Source organism: Oryctolagus cuniculus, chromosome 3 (genome assembly GCF_051225735.1).
Source record: "Oryctolagus cuniculus isolate XC-2025 breed Fujian yellow rabbit chromosome 3, ASM5122573v1, whole genome shotgun sequence".
NCBI lineage: Eukaryota > Metazoa > Chordata > Mammalia > Lagomorpha > Leporidae > Oryctolagus > Oryctolagus cuniculus.
Genome location: NC_142869.1, coordinates 170,758,182 through 170,775,808, shown reverse-complemented (window position 1 = coordinate 170,775,808; position 17,627 = coordinate 170,758,182). Strand labels below are relative to the sequence as shown.

The 17,627-nt window shown below is 41.5% G+C and overlaps 1 protein-coding gene across 20 annotated transcripts in view; it reads right to left on the bottom strand.

Moving 5' to 3' along the window:
• The window catches only part of AGBL3 (AGBL carboxypeptidase 3), an 85,823-nt gene that overhangs the window by 19,990 nt on the left and 48,206 nt on the right, over positions 1 to 17,627 (bottom strand). For 14 of the 20 annotated variants that reach the window (XR_016231085.1, XR_016231080.1, XR_016231081.1 and 11 more), the window contains 5 exons: positions 12,334 to 12,414; positions 9,399 to 9,456; positions 7,578 to 7,649; positions 3,157 to 3,205; positions 435 to 628 (listed from right to left, as the gene is read on the bottom strand). Coding sequence is in view for 13 of the 20 variants with exons in the window: in XM_008258135.5 (XP_008256357.4) it covers positions 435 to 628; positions 3,157 to 3,205; positions 7,578 to 7,649; positions 9,399 to 9,456; positions 12,334 to 12,414 (454 nt within the window). In the remaining 7 variants the exon portion in view is untranslated. Of the gene's footprint in view, positions 1 to 434; positions 629 to 1,710; positions 1,808 to 3,156; positions 3,206 to 7,577; positions 7,650 to 9,398; positions 9,457 to 11,647; positions 12,202 to 12,333; positions 12,415 to 17,627 lie in introns of those variants that run through there. The other 6 variants (XR_016231082.1, XR_016231083.1, XR_016231084.1 and 3 more) reach the window with 3 other exon arrangements.

Here is a 17,627-nt window from a genome sequence, read left to right as displayed (position 1 = left end):
TGAAAAGGCTATCAATTCCCCTTGTTTACAAAAGTAGTTCACAGGAGAGCTGGCATTGTGGGGCAGCAGGACTAGCTGCCACTTGCGAGGCCAGCTCCCCTGCCGGAGCACGAGGCTGAGTCCCTGCTGCTCACTACACATCCAGCTTCCTGCTGATGTGCTGGAAGGCAGTCCTGCCACCTCTATGCACAGCCAGGATGGCGCTCCTGGTTCTGGCTTTGGCTTGGCCCAGCCCTGGCTGTTGCGGCCATTCGGGGAGTGAACCGGCAAATTGAAGCTCTCTCTCTCTCCCTCTCCTCCCTCCGTCACTCTGCTTTTCCATTCATAAATAAATAAATAAATCTAAAAAAAGATTTCATAGGGCTTGCTAATAATAAGATAATGAAAAACATATACTTATTGCATTCCCAAGCAATTAAAAAAAGAAAACATACCTATTGATATCTTTGTCTTCTCAGTCCAGCTGGAAGTTTGCTTGCTCACGGGACACTTCAGGGATGACACTCTGAAACAGTTTTCATACCAATCAGCTCCCTCGGGTTGAACTGTTCCCTGGATTGGCCTCTCATCAGGTTCTGAAAACTGTCTTTGGTGGTCTTTCCTAAGACTTTGGATGGTACTTTCAGAGCTGGAAGAAAGAGAGTGCTCTGATTCCAATGTCAACAGTGAACCGTCCCTGCACGATGACGCCCTGTCGTGTTATACTGGTATGTGACACCTAAAAGTATACAACATATTTATATACATTATCTTACTCAGGGATCTCACCAGTCCTGTAATGTGGACAGGACAGTCAGTCCTTTTTTTTTTTTTTTTTTTTTTTTTTTTTTGACAGGCAGAATTAGTGAGAGAGAGACAGAGTTATAGATAGTGAGAGAGAGACAGAGAGAAAGGTCTTCCTTTTCTGTTGGTTCACTCCCCTAATGGCTACTACGGCCGGTGCTGCACCGATCTGAAGCCAGAAGCCAGGTGCTTCTCCTGGTCTCCCATGCGGGTGCAGGGCCCAAGCACTTGGGCCATCCTCCACTGCACTGCCGGGCCACAGCAGAGAGCTGGACTGGAAGAGGAGCAACCGGGACTAGTACCCGCACCCCAACCAGGACTAGAACCCCAGGTGCCGGTGCTGCAGGTGAAGGATTAGCCTAGTGAGCCGCGGCACCGGCCAGGATGGTCAGTTCTATCCTCATCTTTGCTAAGAGGAATCAGGAAGGCTACATTATTTCCTCAAGATGCCACAGCTCATGAGACAGCAGCAGGTCTAGATTTTACATCTTCTAACCCCAGCACTTTTTCTGTTACCTTCTCTTGTCTTGTTATATCATTTGATTTCTTTCCAGTGGGTATGACAAATATTTTTAAAAATTAAATCTTAGCTTAAAATTATTAATTCTAGATCCAAGTATGGATGTGGCCAAAGTGCCTCACATACTGGTCTTACACCAATTTTTCTAGGTTTCTGGAGTAAGACAGTCAATACCCTTCATTGGAATACATTTCATTTAACAGAAACTAAGTTCACAGAAGAGAAGCCAAGGAAGGAAGGAAGGACATCGGGTTTCTCTGTTGGGAAAATCTGATCAATTCTCAATTATTTAGCCCCTAGTGTTACCTACTGCACTTTCCAGACAGCTGTTCAAGTCATTATTCCCAAGGACAAGGAAACTTGACAAGAACAAAATAGACACGTAATTACTAGCTTAGAAAACCTACTGGGGCTGGTTAATCCTCCGCCTGCAGCGCTGGCATCCCACATGGGCGCCGTTCTAGTCCCGGCTGCTCCTCTTCAGATCCAGCTGTCTGCTGTGGCCTGGGAAAGCAGTAGAAGACGCTTCAGATCAGCGCAGCTCCGGCTGTTGCAGCCACTTGGGGAGTGAACCAGCAGACAGAAGACCTTTCTCTCGTCTCTCCCTCTCACTGTCTGTAACTCTACCTCTCAAATAAATAAATAAAATCTTTAAAAAAAAATGAAAAGGAAAACTAGACAAAGTTTTTCTGTTATCTAAGACTTCCCTTTTCTATTTGTAGATACTACAGTAGTTTTATCTCCAAGCGACCAATGCTCTAACTGCTACTGCAGACAGTAAAATCTTTGAGCATCATTAATTCTAAAGCACTAAATAATTATCATATGCTATTTCTTTTTAAGAAGAGAAATGCAGACAATATGATGATAATTGCATAGAAATGACTGTAACCACAGATTTTAAGGCATCCTTTGCGGATACTGAAAGCACAGAACCCATAAAATATATCTTATGGGCACTTGTTTTATTTTTGCTTATTTTCTTTTATTTATTTGAAAGACAGAGAGACAGAGAGGGGATGAATGGGATGAATACAGAGAAAGGGGAGGAGGGGAGGGAGGGAGGGAGGGAGAGAGGAGAATCTCCTATCTGCTTGTTCACTCCCCAAATGCCGGAAACAGCTGGGGCTGGGCCAGACTAAAGCTAGGAACCGGGAACTCATTCTGGGTCTCTCACATGGGTCCAGGAACCCAAGTGTCTGAGGCGTCACTGCTGCCTCCTGGGTGTGCATCAGCAGGAAGCTGGAACTGGAAGCACAGTCAGCACTTGAGTTCACTACTATGATATGGGATGTAGGCGTCCCAGGTGACTTTTTTTTTTTTTTTTTGACAGGTAGAGTGGACAGTGAGAGAGAGAGAGACAGAGAGAAAGGTCTTCCCTCTGCTGCTTCACTCCCCAAATGGCCACTAGGGCCGGCACTGCGCCGATCTGAAGCCAGGAGCCAGGAGCCTCCTCCTGGTCTGCCATGCGGGTGCAGGGCCCAAGCACTTGGGCCATCCTCCACTGCATTCCTGGGCCACAGCAGAGAGCTGGCCTGGAAGAGGAGCAACCGGGACAGAATCCGGCGCCCCGACCGGGACTAGAACCCGGTGTGCTGGCGCCGCAGGCGGAGGATTAGCCTATTGAGCCGCAGCGCCGGCCTCCCAGGTGACTTCTTAACTGCTGCAGCAAATGCCTGCCCTTTGTGGGCACTTTGAGCGTACACTGACCAAGCTGCAGACACTTTGTAGATAATAAGGAGACACCTGGTAGCAATGGTTACTATAAAGTCACTTTTGCTTTAAACGAAGACTAAAACCTTGTAAGACAGAGGAAAAGGAGTTGTCAGGTTGAATAAATCAACTTCTCCTACCTTAAATATTTTTTTAGAAGCCAAGAAGATTCTTGTCCAGGTATTTTTACTGAAAAAGAAAATTTGCAATAAAATATAGGAAATTAGGTTTTCAGTTTCAATGAAACTTTATTTTTTACTTTCTTGATAATGACTTCATTTGTATATATAGTGGCAGCTTAATTGAGCCTATTTTTACTTAATTTTTGTGTCATTCAGACACATGAAATATGAATATAGGAGTGTATATTTCCCTGGACTCCTTTTAATTAAATGGTTTCAAGAGAACAGCAAACAGTAGAAATATCTAATAATTATCAAACAATTCAGAAGTGAATATATGGATATCTACATTTACCCTGTGGTGACCATCTTCTTTAGAGCAACAATCTAGGCCACAGATAAACCAGAGTTTTTTAAAAAAAGTGTAACATGTAACAAATATTATTATTTTAACACAAAATATACAAATAGGTATTTAAAGCTATATATTCTGTATTATTTGCTTTCTTATTACATATATGCTACTGTTAAAGCAAGACAACCATTGGACCAGCTAACAGTGGCCATTAGTAATAATTAAGAGTAGAACAAATTGGGACTGGTGATGAGCCAGCATCCCACCTGGGCACTGGATTGGGTCCTGGGTGCTCCATGTCCTATCCAGCTCTCTGCTATGGCGTGGGAAAGCAGTAGATGATGGCCCAAGCCCTTGGGCCCTGCACCCTCATGGGAGACCCGGAAGAAGCTCCTGGCTCCTGGCTTCGTATCAGCTCAGCTCTGGCTGTTGCAGCCATTTGGAGAGTGAACCTGAGGATGGAAGACTCTCCTCTCTCTCTCTCCTCTCCCTCCTCTCTCTCTCTTCTCTCTCCCCTCACCTCTTCTCTATAACTCTTTCAAATAAATAAATAAATCTTAAAAAAAATTTTCAAAAAAAGTAGAACAAACTAAACAGATGTGTATAAAACATATGTTTAATTCTTCTATCTCTCCTCTGATGATATGCTTCTGTAATGGATATTTAAATTGTACAGGCTACATTATTGTGTGTGTGTGTATATATATATATATAAAATGAAATGTTTTTTTCTGTCCTATGATAAAGTAGGATGGATATTTTTGCTGTTCTTCCTGTCCCAATAACACTTCTCTTGACTACTTGCAGCCTTTAGGTTGTCTTTCTCTTATGTAAAACAGGATACACTCAAATGTCAAATTCCTTTTGACATTTAGATCTCTGATAAAGCCCACGTTATACAAGTCCTGGTTCTGGTCACTGCTATGGCATCAAGTCAAATATCCTGTCAACAAAAATGTTTTGAGCAGGGAACACTTGGTACATCCTTGTCAACAGCAGTTGATACTCGGAGCAGGAAACACTTGGCACTTCCTTGTCAACAGCAGTTGATGTTTGGATTTGCAGGGACTATCTTCCAGCTCTTCCAAGATGTCCATCCAATGCAGACTTTTTTTGGTAGACTAGTTGCTTGTCAACCAGGCCCTTTGCATCTTCAGATGCATGATGTGGTCTCCATAACTAAATGCTCATTGCTTTCAGAGACTAAAGCACACTGAATATCACCATAAGGTATACCTCTCTTTCTGAGTGTTGACATACAGATCAATGAAACAAAAATGAACATGTGTATTTACTGTCAACTCAGCTTTCAACATAGGTGCATACTGCAGGAAGACAAGCACTGTCACGTGCCCAGAGCCCAGATGAAATTTATCCTAGGCCACTATCTGTTCCTCAGGTCCATAGAGCTCCCCTACACATCATTTCCTCTAGAATCGCCTACACCCTCTCTTCCCTATGAAAGAAGGTATACATGATTCTAAGCTCCACTGGGTCATGGGTTACTACTTTCCTGTGATACCCTCATACACATAATACATTTGTAAGCTTCTTCTCCTATTGATCTAGTGTCAGTGTATTTCAGCAGACTCAATTATAACACCTCCAGTGGGAAAAAAGAGGTACTTTCACCCTATACCACTAACATTTAAAAAGCAGATATTCTTTAAGATAGCTGGCTCAAAGTCTTTAAAAATGCTTCCACTGGAAACAACAAAGAAAGAATAAGCTGATAAAATTAAATTAAATGGAATAAATTGAAGGTCCAACACACGGAAACCAAAATATTAACTGAAGAAAGAGAGAATGGAGGAGAAACCATAGCAACTAACGAAAATAAAACAATGAATATGTAGAAACATGTTAACAGTTTAAGACAATTTTCAAAAGAACAAAATACAATCTTGGGCTCTATTAATGAAAATCTAGTACATAGAAAGCAAACTGGACTGCAAATTTATTGTGTACTGATTAGACAGTATCTGTAATACTGTTTTCAGTTTCACTCAAGCTTGAATAGTGATAGAAGAGAGATACATAGTATGATAGACTTGAATAATGATATGATACAGATGGTTGTAGAAATGGAAGGAAATTTTCAAGGAATAAGTGATGCCCTTATTTTTTCTTTAATTATTATTATTATTATTATTATTATTGACAGGCAGAGTAGACAGTGAGAGAGAGAGAGAGAGAGAGAAAGGTCTTCCTTTTTGCCGTTGGTTCACCCTCCAATGGCCGCCGCAGCCGGCGCACCGCGCTGATCCGAAGGCAGGAGCCAGGTGCTTCTCCTGGTCTCCCATGGGGTGCAGGGCCCAAGCACTTGGGCCATCCTCCACTGCACTCCCAGGCCACAGCAGAGAGCTGGCCTGGAAGAGGGGCAACCGGGACAGAATCCGGTGCCCCGACCGGGACTAGAACCCAGTGTGCTGGCACCGCAGGCATAGGATTAGCCTTAATTTGAAATGCAGAGTTACAGTGAGAGAGGGAGACACAGAGATCTTCCATCTGAATCACTCCCCAAATGGCCACAATAGCTGAGACCGGGCCAGGCTGAAGCCTGGAACTCCATCTGGGTCTCCCATGTGGGGTGGCAGGGGCCCAGGTACCTTCCTAAGTGCAGTAGCAGGGAGCTGGATTGAAAGTGGAACAGCCAGGATTTGAACTGGCACCCATATGGGATGCCAGTATTGCAGGTTTAACCCACTGCACCACAATGATGGTCCCATGTGACAGCCTTTTTAAAAAAATACTTAAGATGGGGGCTGGTGATGTGCCACAGTGGGCTAAGCCTCTGCCTGTGGTGCCGGCATCCCATATGGGCACTGGTTCAACCCCAGCTGCTCCTCTTCTGATCCAGCTCTCTACTATGGCCTGGGAAAAGAGTGGAAGATGGCCCAAGTCCTTGGACCCTTGCACCCACGTGAAAGACCCAGAGGAAGCTCCTGGCTCCTGGCTCTGGATTGGCCCAGCTCATGCCATTGTTGAAGCCATTTGGGGAGTAAACCAGTGGATGGAAGACCTCTCTCTCTCTCTCTCTCTCTCTCTCTCTCTGCCTCTGCTCTCTGTATCTCTTTCAAATAAATAAATAAATTCTTTAAAAAATATGTAAGATCTGGGGCCGGTGCCGTGGCGCACTAGGTTAATCCTCCGCCTGCTGCACCAGCATCCCATATGGGCGCCGGTTCTAGTTCCGATTGCTCCTCTTCCAGTCCAGCTCTCTGCTATGGCCTTGGAAAGCAGTGGAGGACGGCCCAAGTGCTTGGGCCCCTGCACCCGCGTGGGAGACCTGGAAGAAGAAGCTCTTGGCTCCTGGCTTCAGATCAGCCCAGTTCCGGCTGTTGTGGCCATCTGGAGAGTGAACTAACAGAAGGAAGACCTTTCTCTCTTTCTCTCACTGTTTGTAACTCTACCTGTCAAATAAATAAGTAAAATCTTTAAAAAAAATTTAAGAACTATGAAGTAGAGGAAATACTAAAATTATTCTCATTATTTCAAGGTGAATTAGGGGAAAATGAGTCAGATTTATTTAAGTTCCCTTCCCTGTCTTGTGTAATTAGAGAGGACAGATTAAGGGAAGTTGGTGAAATTTACAAGATTGCATGTTTTTAACTCAAAAAAATAACTTTTTCAGTACTGTAGGCCTCTAGCAATGGAATGAAGAGTATTGCAATTTAGTGAACTACTTGTCACCAAGTGTAGTAGAAGGTTGGATGACCTTGGATCCTATAATGACTAGAAAGTAAGACTAGAGTACTCTTTGACCTTTATCTCTACTCAAAAGTTCAGTGAGATGCAAATGAAAAATTAGTCAATGAAATTAACATTTTTTCCCACTGGGTAAAATTATAATAAGTTGACATACAATGCATTTCTACTATTTTCCAATATGTTCATATACAGCTAGAGAGAAAAAGAAAAGTTTGGGTTTCAGAATTTGGGAATGTGAATTGTTCCTTGGCTATCTGACTTTACGATATCCTCTTAGTTTCTTATGTGTAGATCTTGACCCAGTTCAAATGACTGCGTTTCTCAAATTCAGATGACTGGTGACCTCTCATTGCTATGTTCCTGGGTTACTCACCTAAACCTTGATTCGGTAATGGTCTTCTTAAATAACCAACCATATAGTTATCTGGTGCATCTGGCTTTGTATCTAGAGAAAATGATACAGGAACATAGTGGCAGAAAACAGTTCAATGACTCATTTACACTTCATATTTTACATCATTTTTTTCAAAATGAAGAATCCTAGCAATTAACTCATAATGAAATGAATATAAATAGTCTTCAGATCTTGTGAAGTCCTGTTCATACCTCTGGGCCAGCAATTCCCGTTCTAGGAATTTACTAAAAAGATATAATCAAGAATATACACAAATAGAAAGCTATAAGTATTTTACTGTCATTTTCTTTGGAAAATAGAAATGAAATAAAAGTTTATCAACAGAGGAAGCTAAATAAATTAAGGTTCATGAGTAGAATGCAGTCCTTTGCTGCCATTCATTCAACATGAAGAGGTTTATAACACATTATTATTTTAAATAAAGTTATAAAATGACATGATTATGTGATTCAACAGAGTATATTTATATAGCTATAGAAAAAGTTCTAAAGTAAATATTCTAAAACGTGATCTTTACTTTGTTTTGCTTATTTTTATTTCTAACTTTTCACATTAAATTTTAGCAAAAGCATATATAAAAGTTACATATAAAATGTGTATGGGGGCTGGTGCTGTGGCCACCGCCTGCAGTGCCAGCATCCCTTATGGGCGCTGGTTTGAGTTCCGGCTGCTCCACAGAGACAGACAGATCTGAGAGCAAGCTTCCATCTGCTGGTTCACTCCTCAAATGGCTGCAACAGCAGGGTTGGACCAGACAAAAGCCAGGAGGTAGGAGCCAGCGGCTTCTTCCAGGTCTCCCGTGTAGGGTGCAAGGGCCTGAGTACTTGGGCCATCTTCCACTGCTTTCCCAGGTGCATTAGCAGGGAGCTGGATGAAGTGGAGTGGCTGGGACTCAAACCAGAGCCGATATGGGATGGCGGCATCCCAGGCAGCAGCTTTGTCTGCTATGCCACAACGCCAGGCCTTCATTTCTATTTTTAATTAGTTGTTTAAATCATAGGCTAAATGGATATACACATATGTAGTTTTAAAGTTAGGCTACCTCACATCCCTTTGGAAAGCAAGTATGGTATAAATGTATAATAAATCAATAAACATATAACATTAAATATTTTTAAATAGTTAAAATATTGCTTACAACAATGCTTTTTTTTCCCAAAGGACCTCAATTGAACATAAAGTGATAGAAGCTAAGAAAAAAAAATTAGGGGCAGGCACTGTGGCATAATGGGCTAAGCTTCTGCCTGTGGAGGCATTTTGAGAACTGGTTGCTCCTCTTCAGATCCAGCTCTCTGCTATGGCCTGGGAAAGCAGTAGAAGATGGCCCAAGTCCTTGGGCCCATGCACCCATATGGGAGACCCGGAAGAAGCTCCTGGCTCCTGGCTTCAGATTGGCTCAGCTCCAGCCCTTGCAGCTACCTGGGGCATGAACCAGCGGGTGGAAGACCTTTCTCTCTGTCTCTCCCTGTCTCTATAGATCTACCTTGCAAATAAATAAATTAAAAGAAAAAAAAAAGAAAAAAATCAGAAATGCTGGAGAGTCAGTTAAAGGTTCATGGTAGGCTCAGCATGTTGCAGTAGAAGCAAAAGAACAGTCTACAATTTAACTTCTCTTTTTGGCTTGCACCTGCTTTTCTTTCTGGATTAAAAGATGAGCTCCTACAGGGAAGAACTGGTACCATATTCTTCTTAATATCCTTGGCTCTAAGCACAGTGGCAATCTTAAAACTGTGGGGCTTTGAGTAAGAGAATTAGTCTGAGAAAGAAGTAGAATGTTACCTTTCACATCAGAATTTGATTCTTTCTGTGTTTTCAATAAATGTTCTCCATCGTTTACCTAATGAAATGGAACACAGAGTCAGAAAGAAAATACAATGTTATAAACATGAAAATGAGGTATATTTTGTATATGATTTATGATATAGTGAGTTTTTTCAAAAAAGTTTCTCATTTTCTTTTTATACATTTAGAATGGGGAAAATATATCATAAATTAGAACTTTAAATATCTTTCACAGCACTTTTCTCTTGCATCAATGAATATAAGAAAATTTTGATATTCTGTTTTTGGCACTATAGGGAATTTGAGCATTTTCCACTTCACACAGAATTTATTTACTTTAAGAAAGAGACAAAAAAGTATGTTTATAATCTCCTTTATTTAAGTTAGAAGAATAAAGATACAGGAATATAAGAGTGTGAAATGAGTAAAATATATAAAATTATATAAAATCTATAAATGAATTATAAAACCATATACAAAAAATGAAAAACATTTTCTGCAAGCTTACACAGAAGTTCAGAGCAATGAAGAGCATAAGTACATGAAGATTATCTCCCATTTGAAAACAACCAAAATTAAATACAGATTAAGATTTCATAACAACTTTAAAGATTCAATACAGAAAGATGAAAATATATCTTTTATGAAACATAATATTTTACATTATATATAGCTTGGATAAATGAGAGAACCACTATGTGAATGTAGGAGAACTAAATAAATGCGTTTTACAATAAAAACTAAATAAAATCGTTCCCAGAAAAATATGTTTTGAATCCTATTCCTATAATATTCCTGAAATAACAGAGGTAACACTCTGTCATGGAGAACAGACTAGTGGTCACCAGGGGTTGAATGTGTGGGGCTAGGGAGCAGGGGTGGCTGTCAGGGCTGGCATGAGGAGAGAGTTTCGTGTCTTGTTCATGGCTCTAACCACGACGAATGTATCTTCCTTTCCTTTTCATATTCTAACTGCTGATCCTGGGGTACACTGGGTACTTGTCCAGTTCTGAGCTGTAGGGAAGGCAGTGACCTTGCATCTCTTCAATGTGCCTTTGACTCCATTCTATAAGGAGAAGCAAGGGCAACCAGGCCTGATTATTCTAGGTGCTGTGGTACTCACAGCAGAGTCTGCACTGCACGGGCGGGCCTGCATGGAAGACTGCCGCTCCTTCTCTGCACTCACCTGGAACCTAGTGTGGACAGGAGCTGGAAGCAGGGGGAGAGTTACCCCTGTCCGGTCCTCCCAGGAAGACAGCTGTGTAGAGGATACACAGTGTTTCCTAGTCTGTCCTAGTCTGGAATGGAATTTCTGCCTCACTGAGCACAAAGTGGAAAGGAAAGCACCCATCTGGATTGAAATGCCATAAGCTTTTGCTATTTTTAATGAAGCTTGATAGATTTTCTTGAACAGATTTTTTGCTTTACTGTACGCTCTTATGATCATTTCAGGAGTTTAAATTTTTTCTTAAATAATTAAAATAATTAAAAACATTATTTTTTATATTTGAAAGGCAGAGAGAGACACAGAGAGATTTTCCAACAATGGTTCAATCCCCCAAAGGCCTACAATAGCCAGGGCCAGACCAGCCTGAAGCCAGGAGTCTGGAGATCAATCCAGGTCTCCCCCGTGGGTAGCAAAGATCCCAGGACTTGAGCTATCACCCACTGCCCTCCAAAGTGTATGTTAGCAGGAAGCTAGAGTCAGAATCAGAGCTGAGACTTTATTCCAGGCACGTGGTATGTACTGCCTGCGTCCCAAGTGGTGTCTTAACCACTGCGCTGAATGCCCGTCATTTTTCTCCAACAATCTTCAGCAGTTTTGCTGGTGAGCGGGTTTGCAGAGCTCCTCATGCTGTCTGGTACAAGTCCATCCTACAGTACCATTTTTTTTTTTTTTGACAGGCAGAGTGGACAGTGAGAGAAAGAGACAGAGAGAAAGGTCTTCCTTTGCCTTTGGTTCACCCTCCAGTGGCCGCTGTGGCCGGCGCACTGCGCTGATCCGAAGGCAGGAGCCAGGTGCTGCTCCTGGTCTCCCATGTAGGTGCAGGGCCCAAGCACTTGGGCCATCCTCCACTGCACTCCCTGGCCACAGCAGAGAGCTGGACTGGAAGAGGGGCAACCGGGACAGAATCCGGAGCCCCGACCGGAACTAGAACCTGGTGTGCCGGCGCCGCAAGGCGGAGGATTAGCCTATTGAGCCACGGCGCCGGCCAACCATTTGTTTTTATGCTGTTATATTCTCATTTTGTTTTTCTTCGTTTTAATTTCTTTCTTTTTTGCTACCCTGAATGCAACTTTATAACTTCCTCAAATATTCTGAGTAAGGTAAATTTAAAATTTAATAAAATATGGCACCTCACAAAGAGCTACTTCTCATCTGTCATGGATTTCTTGTTTTTAAAGATTTATTTATTTATTTGAAAGGAAGAAATAGAGAGAGAGAAGGAGGAAGGGGAAAGAAAGAGAGAGAGAGAGGGAGCCAGAGGGAGAGGGAGAGAGGGAGAGAGGGAAAGAGGGAGAGAGAATCTCTATCTTTCATTCAATGGTTCATTTCCCAAATGGCTGCAACAGCCAGGGCTGGGCCAGGCTAAAGCCAGGAACCAGGAGCCAGGAGCTTCATCCAGGTCTCCCACATGGGTGCAGGGGCCCAAGGACTTGGGCCATCCTCTGCTGTCTTCCCAGGTGCATTAGCAGAGAGCTGGATTGGAAGTGGAGCAGCTGGGACTTGAACTGGTGCCCACATAGGATGTCAAAGCTGCAGGCAGAGGCTTAACTTTCCAGGCCACAGTGCCGGCCCCTGTATTTTTAATAATAGTAAACAGTACGAACAATATTTTAATTAGGGTATAAGAAGTTTAAGAGAAAATAATTTGCCATTCTCTTGCATTAATTTTTTTCAGAAACCATTACCAGATTAACTAAGATTTACCTCTTCTTTGGCATTGTGGTGGCTTGCTTGAATAGAATTCCTCTCCTTCTTTGCTTTCAGATACTTTTTCTTATTTTTTACCTAGGAAAAGAATCACTTAACATCAGTGTTCAATCCATAAATACAAGACAATATGCATGCAGACAAAACTTTCTTGAGATTCACAGTCTGAAGAAGCTGGGGAAGTACCTCCCTATTCCTCTAAGCACGGCTAAAACCTCTAGATAATGCATAAAAAGCAAACCTAAGATGCTCTAAAGGGTGGAAACGAGAGGCGGACTGGCTCTGGACATGGACTATTATGCCATGGTTCCCACATCAGTAAGCAGAACTGCTCATAACTAGTTGTTCAGAACCAAAGTTCTCTTCCTTCAGTTTCTCAACACTGCACACACATCATCAGCAAACTCTGTTATCTCTAACTTTAAAATACGTACAAAACCTATTTCTTAGTCCCTCTACTAGTATCACCTTTGTTCAGCCACCACTTTATCTTGCCTGGATTATTCTAAGAGCCTCTAACTGGTCTCTCTTGTATTCTGTCATTCTACTCTCAACTCAAAAGCCAAAGTGATCCTGCTAATACATAAAGCAGATCATCTCACTCCCCTGCTCAGAATTCTCCAAACTCAGAGCAAAAATGGAGGTCTGAGCCTACAGGACTTTACATGATCTGTTCTCTCCACTCCTGACAGATACCTATGGGGTTTCAACTCTATCACCAATCTCTTTGTTCAGGCTTACACGCCTTGGTCATCCTAGAAAATGAGAAACATTTTCCTTCCTCAGGGCCTTTGCACTTTTAGTTCTACTAACTTTAGAAAATATATCCCTGAATTTCTTCTAAACTCTACTCCCCAACTAGTGCAGAATTATGCTGTCCCACTCCATTCGTGTTAGATTGGAAATATGACTTCATCTGGCCAGTGGAACATTGAACAGAGGCTCTAACCATATTTGCATGGTGTGGCCTTCCTAGTTGAACTCCTGTCATCATCCATGAGCAGAACATGCCTTAGCCAGCGACTGGTCTGGGGCAAGGAAGAAAGGTGGAATAGATCTAAACCCAATTCACAATCTGGAGCTATGGCCAGCTGGCCTGCAGATCTAGGAACGGTAACAATAAAATAAAAGTTTGCTGTTGTCAGTCACTGAGATACTAAGAACATTTTTATGTAGTACAATATTTACATCACAAAAATTGATACCTAGAAGCAGGACACTGTCCTAATAAAAACATACTATGTGACAGTCATTGGCTTTGTGACTGGATAATATAGAATAAACAGTAACACATTCATAAATATATGGAAATCAAACAAGCTCCCGAACAAATAATGAGTCAATAAGGAAATTTAAAAATACTTAAAATATTCCAAACAAAAATGGAAATACAACATAACAAAACTTATATGGAATGAAGCAGTCCGAAGAGGGATGCTTATAGCAATAGACACCTACATCAAAAGGGAGATTTGAATGTACCACCGAATGTTACACCTCAAGGAATTAAGAAAACAACAAATGAACCAAAAGATAGCAGAAGGAAGAAAATAATAAATAATAAATAGCAGAGCAGAAATAAGTGAACTAGAGACTAGAAAAACAATAGAAAAGATCAATGAAATGAGGAGATGGTGTTTTGAAAAGATTAACAAAATCTACAAACCTTTCCTAGTCTAAGGAAAAAAAAAGATGATTAAATAGATATAACCATAAATAAAAGAGGAGACATTATAACGGATACCAAGTAAACACAAAGATCATACGGACTACTAAGAATAATTATATGCCAACAAACTGGATAATATAGGATAAGTGTGCAAAGTTCTAGATACAAACCTCCTACCAAGATTGAATTTTGAAGAAAGAGAAAATCAAAACAGACCAATAAAAAGTAAGATCGAAACAAAAACCAGGACCTAAGGACTTCAATGCTAAATTCTACTAAACATTAAAAGAATTAGTATCATTCTTCTCAAATTCTTCCAAAAAACTAAAAAAGGGAGAATACTTCCCAAATCATTTCATGAGACCAGAAATACACTCATACCAAATCCCGGCAAGGACAGCGTAAGAAGGAAAAACTGCAGGCCAATATCCCTGTTCAATATACATGGAGAAATACAACAAAATACTAGCAAACCAGAATTCGACAGCACATTAAATAATAATCATTTACTATGATCAAGTGGCATTTATCCCAATAAGGCAAGGATGGCTCAATATACGTAAATCTATAAATGTGATACTCCACATTAACAGGATGAAGGGCAACAATCACATGACCATCTCAATAGATACATAAACAGCAGGTGACAAAATTCAACATCCTTTCATAATAAAAATTCTCCACAAATAGGAGAAGAAACTAACTGAACATAATAAATGCCATAAATGAAAGTCTCACAGCCATCAGCATAGTTAAAGGTAAAAAACTGAAAGCCTTCCCTCTAAGGAAAAAGGCGAGGATGCCCATTCTTCCATTTCTGATGAACACAGTACTGGAAGTTCTCGCAAGGGCAATTAGGCATGAAAAGGAATTAAAAGATATCTAAACTGGAAACGATGAAGTTAAACTGCCCCAGTTTGCAGACAACATGATTTTATAAGAGGGTAGTTCAGAGAGTTTGTGTAAAAATGGAGCTAAAAGATAATGCAGGGAGAACATAGGATACAGCACTTAAGATGTCACTTGGGATGCCCTCATCCCATATCCGAGTGCCTGAATTCAAGTCCCAGCTCCACTCCTGATTCTAGCTCCCTGCCAATGTGCCCTGCAGGGCAGCAGGGATGGCTTAGCAACTGTGTTTCTGCCACCACATGGGAGATCATGCTTGAGTTCTTGGCTCCTGCCTTTGGCATGGCCTAACCCAGGCTGTTACAGGCATCTGAAGAGTGAACCAGCAGATGGAAGATCTCTGAATCTAGCTCGCTTGCTTTGCCTCCCTTTCAAATAAATAAAAATAACCAGATTAAAATTTTAAAATGATAATGCACTTTCCATAGCATTTTTAAAAAGATTTATTTATTTGAAAGGCAGAGTTACAGACAGAGAAGGAGAGACAGAGAGAGAAAAATCTTCCATCTGCAGGGTCACTCCCCAATGGCTGCAATAACCAGGGCTGGACCAGGCGGAAGCCAGGATCTTGAAACTCTATCTAGGCCTCCCACGTGGGTGCAGTGGCCCAAGTATGTGGGCCATCCTAAGCTGCTTTCCCAGGCACATTAGCAAGGAATGGGACTGGAAGCAGAGCAGCCAGGACTTGAACTGGTGCCATGTGGGATGCCGGTGTCACAGGTGATGGCTTAACCTGCTACACCACAACACCAGTACCTTCTGTAGAATTTTTAATCCGCCTGGTATATAGAACCCTACAGACTCTATATAAAATGGTTGGAATTATGAATGAATTCATTAAAGCTGCAGAACACAAAATCAGCATACAAAAATCAGCAGTATTTCTATACACTAACAATGGACTATCTGAAAAAGGAATCAAGAAAAAAATCCCATTGATAATAGCTACAAAAAACAAAAACAAAAACAAAAACAAAAACAAAAAACAAAAAAACAAAAAACGGAAAAACCAAACCTCCACTCCCGAACACTTAGGCATATATTTAGCTAAGGAAGTGAAAGACATGTACACTGAAAGCCATAAAACATTATTGAAAAAAAATGGAAGAAAAAATAATAAATGGCACAAGATATTTTGTTCATGGATCAGAAGAATTAATGTTAAAATGTCCACGCTACCCAACACAATATACATATTCAATGTAATCGCTATCAAAATCCCAATTGCATTTTTTACAGAAACAGAAGAACAGTCCTCAAATTCTCATGGAACTGCCTGAATAGATCAAACAATCAAGCAAAATGAACAAAACTGGAAGCATCACACTACTTTACTTCAAATTATAGACAAAGCTATAGTAATTAAAACGGTATGGTGCTAGCATAAAACCAGACATGGGGATCAATGGAATAGGACAGAGTACCCAGAAACAAATCCACACATTCGTGGTCAACAAAGGTGCTGGGTGGGCACTGTGGCTCAGCAGCACTAGGAACACGTGATGTGTGGACAGTCTCTTCAATAGGCTGTACTCTGACATCTAGAAATCCAGAGGCAAAAGCATAAAGTATAAAACCTTATACCAGGCCGGTGCTGCGGCTCACTAGGCTAATCCTCCGCCTTGCGGCGCCGGCACACCAGGTTCTAGTCCCGGTCGGGGCACCGGATTCTGTCCCGGTTGCCCCTCTTCCAGGTCAGCTCTCTGCTGTGGCCGAGGAAGGCAGTGGAGGATGGCCCAAGTGCTTGGGCCCTGCACCCCATGGGAGACCAGGAGAAGCACCTGGCTCCTGCCATCGGATCAGTGCGGTGTGCCGGCCGCGGCGGCCATTGGAGGGTGAACCAATGGCAAAGGAAGACCTTTCTCTCTGTCTCTCTCTCTCACTGTCCACTCTGCCTGTCCAAAAACAAAACAAAACAAAAACCTTATACCATATATAAAAATCAACTTAAAATTGATGAATCATAAAACCTGGAACTACAAAACCACTAGAAGCAAATGTGGGGGAAAAACTCCATGACTTGTTCTGGGCGATGTGTTTTTTAATTTTTTTTTATGAACCCAAAAGCATAGGCAGCAAAAGCCAGAACAGAGAAATGGAATTATATCAAATAAAAAACTTCTGCCACAGCCAAGGAAATAATCAACAAAGAGAAGAGAGAACCTATGGAAAGGGTGGAATTTTTTCAAACCAGAAGGGTTTAATATCCAAAATGCATCAGGAACTCACTAGTAATGAAACAGAGGTAGGTGTGTGGCACAATGCTTAGTTAGATTCTGCTTGGGAAACCTGCATCCTATATGAGAGAGCCTGGGGTTAAGCTGCACCTCTGCTTCTAAACCACTTCCTGCTAATGCATGCCCTGGGATGCTGCAGGTGACAGGTCAAATACTTGGGTCACTGCCACCCATATGGGAGACCCAGACTGTGTTCCAGTCTCTAGCTGTGGCCTAGCTCAGCCTTGGCTGATGTGGGTATTTGGAGAGTGAACTACAGACAGAAGATCTCTCTCTGTCTCTGCCTTTCAATAAATGAAAAAAATTAACATAGGATGTGAATAGATTTTTTTCAGTAGAATACATAAAAACAGACCACAAATCTTTGAAAAATATTCAACATCACTAATCATCAAAAAATGCAAATTAAAGCCACAAGTATATATCAGCTCATACCTGTTAGAAAGACTTATCAAAAAGATGAAAGAGAAGTGTTG